Source organism: Halichoerus grypus, chromosome 1 (genome assembly GCF_964656455.1).
Source record: "Halichoerus grypus chromosome 1, mHalGry1.hap1.1, whole genome shotgun sequence".
Classification (NCBI taxonomy): Eukaryota; Metazoa; Chordata; class Mammalia; order Carnivora; family Phocidae; genus Halichoerus; species Halichoerus grypus.
In genome coordinates, this window is record NC_135712.1 from 123084333 (window position 1) to 123096629 (window position 12297).

The 12297-nt window shown below is 37.4% G+C and overlaps 1 protein-coding gene and 1 long non-coding RNA gene across 4 annotated transcripts in view; one reads left to right on the forward strand and one right to left on the reverse strand.

Annotated features, from left to right (window-relative positions):
* STAG1 (STAG1 cohesin complex component) overlaps positions 1-12297 on the forward strand; it is a 426191-nt gene that overhangs the window by 404070 nt on the left and 9824 nt on the right. For all 3 annotated transcript variants that reach the window (XM_078071550.1, XM_078071557.1, XM_078071562.1), the window contains one exon: positions 11534-11739. In XM_078071550.1, the coding sequence (XP_077927676.1) occupies positions 11534-11739 (206 nt within the window). The remainder of the gene's footprint in view (positions 1-11533; positions 11740-12297) is intronic.
* Positions 1-12297, reverse strand: part of LOC144381675 (uncharacterized) — a 54746-nt gene that overhangs the window by 31653 nt on the left and 10796 nt on the right. The gene's annotated exons all lie outside the window — the stretch shown is intronic.

Sequence of the window (12297 nt, forward strand, 5' to 3'; positions counted from 1 at the left end):
TCTGGGTGTGTCTTTATTTTATCTTTAGCTTTGGAATATAGTTTTGCTAGATATAACTATTCTTGTTTGATATTGTGTTACTTTCAGTACATTGTGTTATCCCACTGCCTGCGCCTCCATTGCGTCTAATGAGAAGTCATTGGAGTTTAAACTTAATGGATCTCCCTTGTATGTAATGAGTTACTTTCTCTTCTTTCAAGATTTTTTTCTCTATCTTTGGCTTTTAGCTAAAATTTTGCCTGTGATACATCTGGGTATGGGTCTTTCTGCATTTATTTGCTTAGAGTTTGTTGAGCCTTGAGAATGTGTAGATTAATGTTTTTCATCAAATTTGGAAGTAATTAGCCATTATTTCTTTAAGTTTATTTCTACTCCTTCTCCTGATACTCCCATTACACCTATTAGCGCACTTAATGATATCCCACATTTCTGTGAGGCTCTGTTCATTTTTGTTCATTCTTTTTTTCTCTGTTCTTCAGAATGCATAATCTCTACTGATATAGTTTCAAGATTAATGATTATTTATTCTGCCAGCTCAAATCTATGCCCCTATGGAGAATTTTTGTTATTGTACTTTTCAACTGCAGAATTTCCATTGGTTCTTTTTTCATCTTTTTTTTTTTTAGATGTATTTATTTATTTATTTATTTGAGAGAGAGAGAGAGAGAGAGTACAGGGGGTGGGGAGGGACAGAAGGAGATGGAGAAAAGAGAATCCCAAGGAGACTCCCTGCTAAGCACAGACCCACCCACCCCCAACACAAGGCTCAATCTCAGGACCCTGAGATCACGACCTGAACCAAATGCTCAAGAGTCAGATGCTCAACTGACTGAGCCAACCAGGCGCCCCCATCATTTCTTTTTATTCATATTCTCTACTTAATGAGGTAGTGACATCATATTTTTCATTCTTTATATTCTTTTTTTTTTTAGTTCTTTGAATATTTTTAAATAATAGCTTTGTAATATTTGTGGGCCACTGTTTTTATTGCTCACTTTTTTACTGGTATATGTACATCACATTTCCCTATTTCTTTGCATGTCTCATAATTTTTTGTTGAAACTGAACAGTTTAGATAATAATGTTGCATATATGATACATTGTGAAATAACTTAGCTACTCTTGATACTGATTCACTGCACCCCTAGATATTGATGTTGTTTGGTCATTTGCTTAAAGACTTGGATGAACAAACTCTGTGATGTCTATTTCTCTTGCAGTGTGTAGCCTCTGCTGTCCCTACTCAGATTTTTTTTTTTCCCCTTATTTTTTTATCATTTGGCTTGAATACCTAGGAGTCACCCCTATATCAGCATTAGACTCATTAATCAAAGATTGTGATTATACCTCCTTGGCCATTTAGATTTTTACTTATTACTGTTTGATATGTGTGTGGCTTGAAGGCTGCCATCACAGTTCAGGGGGTTTACTTTGTCCCACGGTCAGCCAGAGGACTAGCAGCTTTGGAAGTTCCCTCTCTGGTTGCTCCTGAGAAGGGCACCCTCGGTTATGCACAGTTTTCCAGATTAACAGAAGTGTGTGATTTAATTTAATTTAATTTAATTCAGTTTGATTTTATTTGATTTAGCTTTATTTTTAGAGAAGTTTTGGTTCACAGGAAAATTGAGGGGAAGGTACAAAGAATTCCCATATTCCCCCTGCCCTTATACATGCATAGTCTCCCCATTATCAACAGCTACCACCAAAGTGATACAGTTGTTATAATTGATGAACCTATCTTGACATGTCATATTCACCAGAGTTAATATAGTTCACTCTTGATGTTGTACATTTTGTGGGTTTAGACAAATGTAAAATGACATGCATCCATCATTATGGTATCATACAGAGTATTTTTTTCACTTCCCTAAAAATCATCTGTGCTCTGCCTGTTCATCCTTCCTCTCCTCCCCTAATCCCTAGCAAACACAGATCATTTCAATGTTTCCATAGTTTTGCCTTTTCCAGAATGTTATACAGTTGGAATTATAGGGTATGTAGCCTTTTCAGATAATCTTCTTTCACTTAGTAATACGCATTTAAAGTTCCTCTGTGTCTTTTCATTGTTTAGTAGCTCATTTCTTTTTCATGTTGAGTAATATTCCATTGTGTAGAAATACCACAATTGATTTAGCCATTCACCTACTGAAGGACATCTTGGTTGCTTCCTAGTTTCTGCAGTTATGAATAAAAGTGCTATAAACATCCCTGTGTAAGTAATGGTGAGGACTTAAATTATCAAGTCTTTTGGGTAAGTACTAAGGTGTGTGATGCTGGATCACATGGTAAGCATATGTTTAGTTTTTAAGAAACTGCCTGTCTTCCCAAGTTGCTATACCATTTTCTGTTCCCACCAGTAATGTATGAGTTTCTGTTGTTCTGCATCCTCACCAGGATTTGGTGTTGTCAGTGTTCTGGATTTTGGCCATTCTAATAAGTGCATAGTGGTGTCTCATTTTAATTTGCATTTCCCTGATGACATATGATGTGGAGCATCTTTTCATGCTTATTTGCCATCTGTATATTTTCTTTGGTGAGATGTCTATTCAGATCTGAAGCCCATTTTTTAATCAGGTTGTTTGTTTTCTTATTGTTGAGTTTTAAGAGTTCTTTGATTATGTTAGATAGCAGTTCCTTTATGAGGTGTGTATTTTGCAAATATTCTCTCCCAGTCTGTGGTTGTCTTCTCATTCTCTAGACAGTGTCTTTCGCAGAACAGAAGGTTTTAATTTTAATGAACTCCACCTCAACAATTATTATTCCAGGGACCTTGCCTTTGGTGTTGTATCTAAAAAGTCATTGCCATACCCTGGGTTACCTAGGTTTTCTTCTATATTATTTTCTAGGAGTTCTATAGTTTTACATTTTACATTTAGGTTTATGATCCATTTTGAGTTGATTTTTGTGAAAGATACAGGGTCTTTGTCTAGCCTAATTTATTTGCTTATGGACATCCAGTTGTTCCAGCACCACTTACTGAAGAGACTGCCTTTGCTCCTTTGTCAAAGATTAGTTGACTGTATTTATGTGAGTCTATTTCTGGGCTCTCTTTTCTGTTCCATTGATATATATGTCTAATCATTTGCCAGTACCACAGTCTTAATTACTATAGATTTTTCTTTATTTTTCCAGCCTCAGTGAGATAAATTTGACATAGAGCATTGTATAAGTGTTTAAGATGTACAGTGTGATGATTTGATAAACATGTATATTGCAAAATGATTATACTGTAGCTTTATAGTAAGTTTTCTAGTTGGATAGTGTCAGTCTTCCAACTTTGTTGTTCTCCTTCAGTATTGTGTCTTTTGCCTTTCCATATAAGGATCCACCTGTCACTATCCACAGAATAACTTGTTGAGATCTTGGTTGGAACTGCACTGAATATAGATCAAGTCAGAAAGAACTGACTTAACAATACTGTCTTTGTAGGCATGAACATGGAATTAGTTCTTTCAATTGCCCACATGTATTTAGTTCTTTCATTTCATTCATCAGAGTTTTGTAGTTTTCCTCATATATCAATCTTGTATATTTTCTGTTAGATTTACACCTTAATTCAGTTTTGGGGTTGCAAATGTAAATGGCATTGTTTTTAATTTCAAATTCCACTTGTAATTTTGTATCCTGAAAATTTGCTACAATTGCATGTTCATTCCAGAAGAGATTTTTCTGTCAGTTCTTTAGGATTTTTGACATAGATAATCATGTCATCTGCAAATAATAATAATGATTTCTTCCTTCCCAATCTCTATACTTTTTATTTCCTTTTTTTGTTTTATTGAATTAACTAAAATTCCCAGTACAATGCTGAAAAGAAGTGGTGAGCAGGGACATTCTTCCCTTATACCTGATTTAGTGGGGTATCTTCGTTTTTCACCATTAAGTATGTTAGCTGTACAGTTTTTTGTAGATGGTCTTTATCAAATTGAGAAAAATCCCTTTTTATTTCTAGTTTACTGAGAGTTTTTATCAAGAATGGGTGTTAGGTTTTGTCAGTTGCTTTTTCTGTATTTATTGATGTGATATTTGATTTTCCTTTTTTAGGCTGTTGATGTGACGGAATATATTAATTGATTTTTCAAGTGTTGAAACAGCCTTGCATACCTGGGTTACATCCCACTTGATCATGCTGTATATACGTCTTTTTCTATTTTGTTGAGGATTTTTGCTTTATATTCATGAATTATTAGTCTGTAGTTTTCTTGTAATATCTTTGTCTGGTTTTGGTATTAGGGTAATACTGGCCTCATAGAATGAGGTAGAAAGTATTGCCTCTGCTTCTGTCCTCTGAGAGAGATTGTAGAGAATTGGTAGGTTTCTTCCTTAAATCACCAGTTAACTCATTTGAGCCTGGTGTTTCCTGTTCTGGAAGGTTATTAATTATTGGATCAATTTATTTAATAGATATAGGCCTATTCAGATTCTTCTTGTGTGAGATTTGGCAATTTGTGTTTCAAGGAATGGATCTCTTTCATCTGGATTATCAAATATGTGGGCATAAAGTTATTTATAGTATTCCTTTATTTTCCTATTAATGTCCATAGGATCTGTAATGATGTGTTCTCTTTAATTTCTGGTATTAGTAATTTGTACCCTCTCTTCCCCTCGCCCTGACCCCCTTAGGCTGCCTAGAAACTCATCATTTTTATTGTTCTTTTCAAAGAACCAGCTTTTAATTTTGCTGATTTTCTATATTGCTTTCCGTTTTTAATTTCATTGATTTCTACTCTAATTTTTATTATTTCTTTTCTTTCACTTTGGATTTAATTTGGTCATCTTTTTCTAGTTTTCTAATGTGGAAACTTAGATTTGGTAATTTTGGATCTTCTTTCCTGGTATGTGCATTCAATGCTGTAACTTCCTTCTAACCACTGCTTTCACTGCATTGCACAAATTTTGATGTGCTATTTTCATTTAGTTCAAAATACTTTTAAATTTCCCTTGGGAGTGCTTGTTTGTCTCATGTGTTATTTTAAAGCATATTATTTAATCTCTGTGTATCTTTCTGATAATGATTTCTAGTTTAATTAAATTTCTAATTTTAAGAGCAGACACTGTATGATTGCTCTTCTTTTAAATTTGTTAAGATGTGTTTTATGACCTCTGACTTTGATGTTACAGGTGACTTTGAGAAAAATATATATTCTGCTTTTGGATGAAGTCAGTCTGTAGATATTAATTCTATCCAGTTGACTGATGGTGTGTAGTTGAGTTCAAGTATGTTCTTACTGATTTTTTGGCTGCTGAATCTGTCCATTTTTTTCAAGATTTTATTTATTTATTGGGGAGAGATAGCACAAGCCAGGCGGGGTGGGGGAAGGCAGAGGGAGAAGCAGACTCCCTGCTGAGCAGGGAGGCTGGCACCCCAGGATCATGACCTGAGCAGAAGGCAGACGCTTAACTGACTGAGCCACCCAGGCACCCCTGAATCTGTCCATTTGTAATAGAGGGATGTTGAAGTCTCTCCAACTATGATAGTAGATTCATCTATTTCTAATTGTAGTGTCTGCTTGCAGTTAGTTTTTGCTTCACACAGTTTGATGCTCTGTTGTAAGGGACATACATGGTAAGGATTATTATGTCTCTTGAATTGGCTCCTATATCATTGTGTAATGCCCTTGTTTATTCCTGATTACTTATTTTAAAGTCTGCTCTGTCTGAAATTGATGTAACTATTCCTGCTTTCTTTTGATAACTTTTATCATCCATTTACTCACTTTTAGTTTATATGTGTCTTTACACTTAAAGTGGATTTCTTATAGACAGCCTATACTTGGGTCTTTTTTTTTTTAATTTAATTTTATTATATTATGTTAATCACCATACATTACATCATTAGTTTTTGATGTAGTGTTCCATGATTCATTGTTTGTGCATAACACCCAGTACTCCATTCAATATGTGCCCTCCTTAATACCCATCACCAGGCTAACCCATCCCCCACCCCCCTCCCCTCTGGAACCCTCACTTTGTTTCTCAGAGTCCATAGTCTCTCATGGTTCGTCTCCCCCTCCGATTCCCCCCCCCACTTTCATTTTTCCCTTCCTACTATCTTCTTTTTTTTTTTTTAACATATAAGGTACTATTTGTTTTAGAGGTACAGGTCTGTGATTCAAAAGTCTTAACACAATTCACAGCACTCACCATAGCACATACCCTCCCCAATGTCTATCACCCAGCCACCCCATCCCTTCCACCCCCCACCACTCCAGCAACCCTGTTTCCTGAGGTTAAGAATTCCTCATATCAGTGAGACCATATGATACATGTCTTTCTCTGACTTATTTCGCTTAGCATAATACCCTCTAGTTCCATTCACGTTGCAAATGGCAAGATTTCGGGTTTTTTGATGGCTGCATAATATTCCATTGTATATATATATATACCACATCTTCTTTATCCATTCATCTGTCAGTGGACATCTTGGCTCTTTCCATAGTTTGGCTATTGTGGACATTGCTGCTATAAACATCGGGGTGCACGTACCCCTTCGTATCACTACATTTGTATCTTTGGGGTAAATACCCAGTAGTGCAATTACTGGGTCGTAGGGCAGCTCTATTTTCAACTTTTTGAGGAACCTCCATACTGTTTTCCAGAGTGGCTGCACCAGCTTACATTCCCACCAACAGTGTAGGAGGGTTCCCCTTTCTCCACATCCTCGCCAACATCTGTCGTTTCCTGCCTTGTTAATTTTAGCCATTCTGACTGGTGTGAGGTGGTATCTCATTGAGGTTTTGATTTGGATTTCCCTGATGCCGAGCGATGTCGAACACTTTTTCATGTGTCTGTTGGCCATTTGGATGTCTTCTTTGGAAAAATGTCTTTTCATGTCTTCTACCCATTTCTTGATTGGATTATTTGTTCTTTGGGTGTTGAGTACAGATTTTAGATACTAGCCCTTTATCTGATATGTCATTTGCAAATATCTTCTCCCATTCTGTCAGTTGTCTTTTGGTTTTGTTGACTGTTTCTTTTGCTGTGCAAAAGCTTTTTATCTTGATGAAGTCCCAATAGTTCATTTTTGCCCTTGCTTCCCTTGCCTTTGGCGATATTTCTAGGAAGAAGTTGCTGTGGCTGAGGTCGAAGAGGTTGCTGCCTGTGCTCTCCTCTAGGATTTTGATGGACTCCTATCTCACATTTAGGTCTTTCATACATTTTGAGTCTATTTTTGTGTGTGGTGTAAGGAAATGGTCCAGTTTCCTTCTTCTGCATGTGGCTGCCCAATTTTCCCAACACCATTTGTTGAAGAGACTGTCTTTTTTCCATTGGACGTTCTTTCCTGCTTTGTCGAAGATGAGTTGACCATAGAGTTGAGGGTCCATTTCTGGGCTCTCTATTCGTTCCACTGATCTATGTGTCTGTTTTTGTGCCAGTACCATACTGTCTTGATGATTATAGCTTTGTAATAGAGCTTGAAGTCCGGAATTCTGATGCCACCAGCTTTGCTTTTCTTTTTCAACATTCCTCTGGCTATTCGGGGTCTTTTCTGGTTCCATACAAATTTTAGGATTATTTGTTCTATTTCTTTGAAAAAAGTTGATGGTATTTTGATAAGGATTGCATTAAATGTGTATTGGGTCTTGTTTTTTGATCCACTTTGACAACCTTTTACTTGGTACCATTGACATTCAAATTGATTATTGATGTAGTTGGATTAATACCTACCATATTCCTTACTGTTTCTATTTGTTGCCCTTGTTCTTTGCTTTTATTTTGTCTTCCACTCTTTTTTCTGCCTTTTGTAAAAAATTTTAATTGAGCATTTTATGATCCCATTTGCTCTCTTTTCTTAACATATTGATACTTTTTTTTTTTAAGTGGTTGCCTTAGAGTTTGCAATATATATTTACAGCTAATCCAAGTCCATGTTTAAATAATACTGTATCACTTCATGGGTAGTATGAGTACCTTATAATAACAAAATAATCACAGTTCATCCTTCCTATCTCTGGTATCATTGCTGTCATTCTTTTACTTACATATAAGGATATATAATCAAAACATATGCATATATGTGATATATACATAAGCATACATAATCAAATACATTGTTGGTATTATTTTGAACAAAAACTTGTTAGATCAGTTAAGAAAAATTAAAGTTTTTATTTTACCTTCACTTATTCCTCCTTCAGTGCTCTTCCTTACTTTATGTAGATTCATGTCTCTGACCTATATTATTTTCCTTCTTTCTAAAGCACTTTTTTAAAAGATTTTATTTATTTATTTATTTATTTATTTATTTATTTATTTGAGAGAGAAAGAGTGCAGGTGGGAGGAAGGGGCAGAGGGATAGGGAGAGGGAGAGCATCTCAAGCAGACTCCATGCAGAGCATAGAGCCCAACACGGGGCCTGATCTCCCGACCTCGAGATCATGGCCTGAGCCGAAACCAAGAGTCAGATGCTTAACTGAACTGAACCACCCAGGCACCCCTCTAAAGCACTTCTTTTAACATTTCTTGCAAACCAGGTCTATTGGCAAAAATTCTCTCAATTTTTAGTCTGAGAAAGTCTTTATTTTTCCTCCACTTTTGAAGGATAGTTTTGCAGGGCACAGAATTCTAGTCTGGTGGGGTTTTTCTCTTAACACTTTACTCCACTCTCTTCTAGCTTGCATGGTTTCTGAGGAGAAGTTAGACATTATTCTTACCATTATTTCTCTGGAGATAAAGTATTTTTTTTCCCTCTGGCTTCTTTCAGGATTTTTTCTTCATCTTGGATTTTCTGTAGTTTGAAAATGATATGCTTAAATGTAGTTCTTTTGTCATTTTATCCTGCTGGTGTTCTCTGAGTTTCCTGGATCTATGGTTTGGTATCTGATGTTAATTTGGGAAAATTCTCTGTCATTTCTATTTTAAATTATTGTTATTATTGCCTTGCTTCTCCTTCTCATATTCCCATTATATTAACACCTATTGTAGTTGTATTATAGTCAGATGTTCTGTTTTTCCTCCATCTACATTATCTTTGCTTTTAAGTTTTTGAGGATTCTCTTGCTGTGTCCCCTAGAGCAGAGGTTTTTTCCTCAGCTGTGTCCAGTCTACTTTGTTTCTTTTACAGTTTTCATCTCTAGCATTTCTTTTTGGTTCTTAGGATTTCCATCTGTCTGCTTTCATTGCTTATCTGTTCTTGCATGTGGTCTACTTTTTCCATTAGAGCCCTTAGCATATTGACCATAGTTGTTTTATTTATTTTTTTGAAATTTTATTTGTCAGAGAGCGAGCACGTGCACAAGCAAGGGGAGCAGCAGGCAGTGGGAGAAGCAGGCTCCCTGCCGAGCAAGGAGCCTGATGTGGGACTCCATCCCAGGACCCTAGGATCATGAAGGCATAAGACCCTGAGCTGAAGGCAGATGCTTACCTGACTGAGCCACCTAGGCGTCCTGATCATAGTTGTTTTAAATTGCCAGTCTGATAATTCTGATATTTCTGTCATGCCTGATTCTGATGTTTGCTCTGTCCTTCACACTGTGTTTTTGCCTTTTGGTATGCCTTATAATTTTTTCTTGATAGCCAAACATGATGTACTAGGTAAAAGGAACTGCTGTAAATTACTTTTAGTAATATGGTAATGAGGTATGGGAGGAGGGGAAGCATTCTTTAGTCCTATGATTATAGGTCTCAGTCTTTTAGTGAGCCTATGCCTCTGGACTATAAACTTCACAAGTGTTTCTCAGTTTTTTCCTTTACCCATGGTTGGGACAAAATGGGTAGAGTTGGCTGGAGTTGGGTATTTCTCTTCCCCTAGATCGGTTAGGTTCTGATAATATCCCAGCAAGTTGTGCTCTGCCTAACCAGTTTCTCCTGAGGAGAGGCTTTGTTAAGAATAACATACTCTGGCAGATTTCAGAGTGGTTCCTTTTCTTCTCCCCTTGCCAAAAGCACAGGGGAGTTTGCTCTAATATTTTACTGTGGAAACCCAGTTGAGCTTCTGGAGGTAAATCTCACAGTATTATGTGGAGGTCCGCCTATAACTGGGTTGCTCTGAGTTTTGAACTCTCAGACTTGTCACAGTGAATCTCCAACAGTTTGTGAATTATGGCTCAGGTTTTCCTACCCCAGCAATGGTTCTCAAGGTGGTTTTTGTTTCTGAGTCTGCTCCAATAAGCTGTTACCTCCTCTGTCTCCCAATCTTGGGGACAGCTATTTTCCTCTCTATGGCTCCAGGAAGTTGTTGATTTTTTAGTCTGTTGAGCTCTTTACTTGTCAGGATGCAGTAACAACTTCCAAACTCCTTACATGCAGAACTGGAAACCAGTCTACTGTGATTTTTACGCTTTCTAGGAGTCGTTCATGGGTCAGAGCAGCTTATTTTTTTAACCAGTGTTTGGTTAGAGGTTGTGCTTAAGCCCTTGTGCCAGTGAGGCTTCTTCCCTGTGTTGATAGATCGATGTGGGGCATGGTGAATGATAACAAAATACCCTCATCCCGTTCTTTTTGCCCACGAGTGGGTGCAGCTTAAGCATATGTGCAGAGCCTTGCCAACTTCTAGGATCATCTATGATCCCAGGAGGGCTCCTCTTGGCTGTCTTTCCCTGGTTCTCTATTAAATTTCTGGCTGCTCTACTCTTTCTTTGGTTGCTGGGCAGAACTTTTATGCCACTGAACAGGAGCTGGGGGTGGTACAGCATCCCTGTTCTCCCAGAATAACACCCCTTTTCTGTGAGCAGGGGGCCAGGGGTAACCCCTAGTTTTTAGCTTGTCCCTCCAGGTGGTCTTAGCCTGCTGTGCCTGGGAGAGAGTTACTACCTGACAAGTAGGGGATGGAAAAGAAGGGAGCCTTCTTCCTCCCAGCTACTGTCCAGAACAGAGCTTCTGCAACCTACCAATGGCCTGCTTCTTCCAAGGTAGCTGTAGATGAGGAGCTAGAGAAAGAGGGAACGCCCATCTTCTTACCCATGTCTGCCCAGAATAGAGCTCCTGGAGTAGCAGTGGTGAGGGAGAGGGGACAGGGGAAGGGAACAGGTTGTGGTTCAAATGCTACAAACTCACTGTTTTACTGAGATTTGGTAGATTTTCTTGAATAAATGTTTCTCCATTTGCTGTATGCCCTTAGGACAATTTCTGAAGACTTTAAATGATTGTCTTTTATTAGTTTCACCAGTTAAAAAGTTGTTATGCCAAGCTCCTCCCTCCACCATTACAGAAATCCTACCCTGGTTTGAACACTTTAAAAGAAAGTTCAATAACCTTTTGAGCTAAACTTCTGATTTTTTTTTTTTAACATTGATATAGGAAGGACCACACACAAAACCTTAGTAATACATTCACCTATTTAAAAGCATTCCAGTGCTCGCTTCAGCAGCACATATACTAAAATCAGAACAGTAAAAGCATTCCAGAAATATATGAAGGAAAACCTTACATTCTCCTCCCTCTTTTTCCAAAGGTAACCACTGTTAAAAGTATAATGTGTGTCCTAGGGGATTCTTCAGATCTTTCAGAGAGAGCCTCACTTTATGAAAGAATTAAATAAGTGATACATGAAGTGCTTCCATGAAAATCACTGTTTCTTCTATTGTGTTTCTAGTCATTCATACCTAGAAAAATTCCTTACGGAGCAAATGATGGAAAGGAGAGAAGATGTATGGCTTCCACTCATTTCCTATAGAAATTCGTTAGTCACTGGAGGTGAAGATGATAGAATGTCTGTGAACAGTGGAAGTAGCAGCAGTAAAACATCCTCAGTAAGAAATAAGAAAGGACGACCCCCACTTCACAAAAAACGAGTAGAAGGTAAGTCTGCCTTTACGCTGTGAGACAAGTAGTTTGCTTACTATTGCAGAGGTAAAGTGGCAAATCTGTTGAAGCAAGGAAATATTGTTAAGCATGTTATTTCCTTGTAGATTTGACACATACTGAGAGGTTAAGGCAAAAAGGTTGGAATAGACAAAGTGGAAGAGAAAAGGGTCAAGGAAAAAGAAGTTGGAAGAGCATGAAACACAGAGGAAGATGGTGCAGAGAAAAGTAGAAACAGTTACAAAGGTTTATAAAATTGATCCCCATATCATAGACCCTCTAATACATTAAAATTTAAAATAAGGTAGTTACCAAAATTCATCCTAATGTAGAAGAGATTCTGATAAGTTGAAGGTAGACCTCTGCAGCAAATTGAATATACCAAAACAACTTTCCATTTCTACCCCATGGATGAGTAATTTATTTTTGTGTGTTAAAATAATGATAGCCAACTCTGGTTTTATAACCCTCATGGACTGTAGGAACCAGGGAGTTGAATTGTCATGAATAGGGCACCTGGGTGGTTCAGTTGGTTAAGCGACTGCCTTCGGCTCA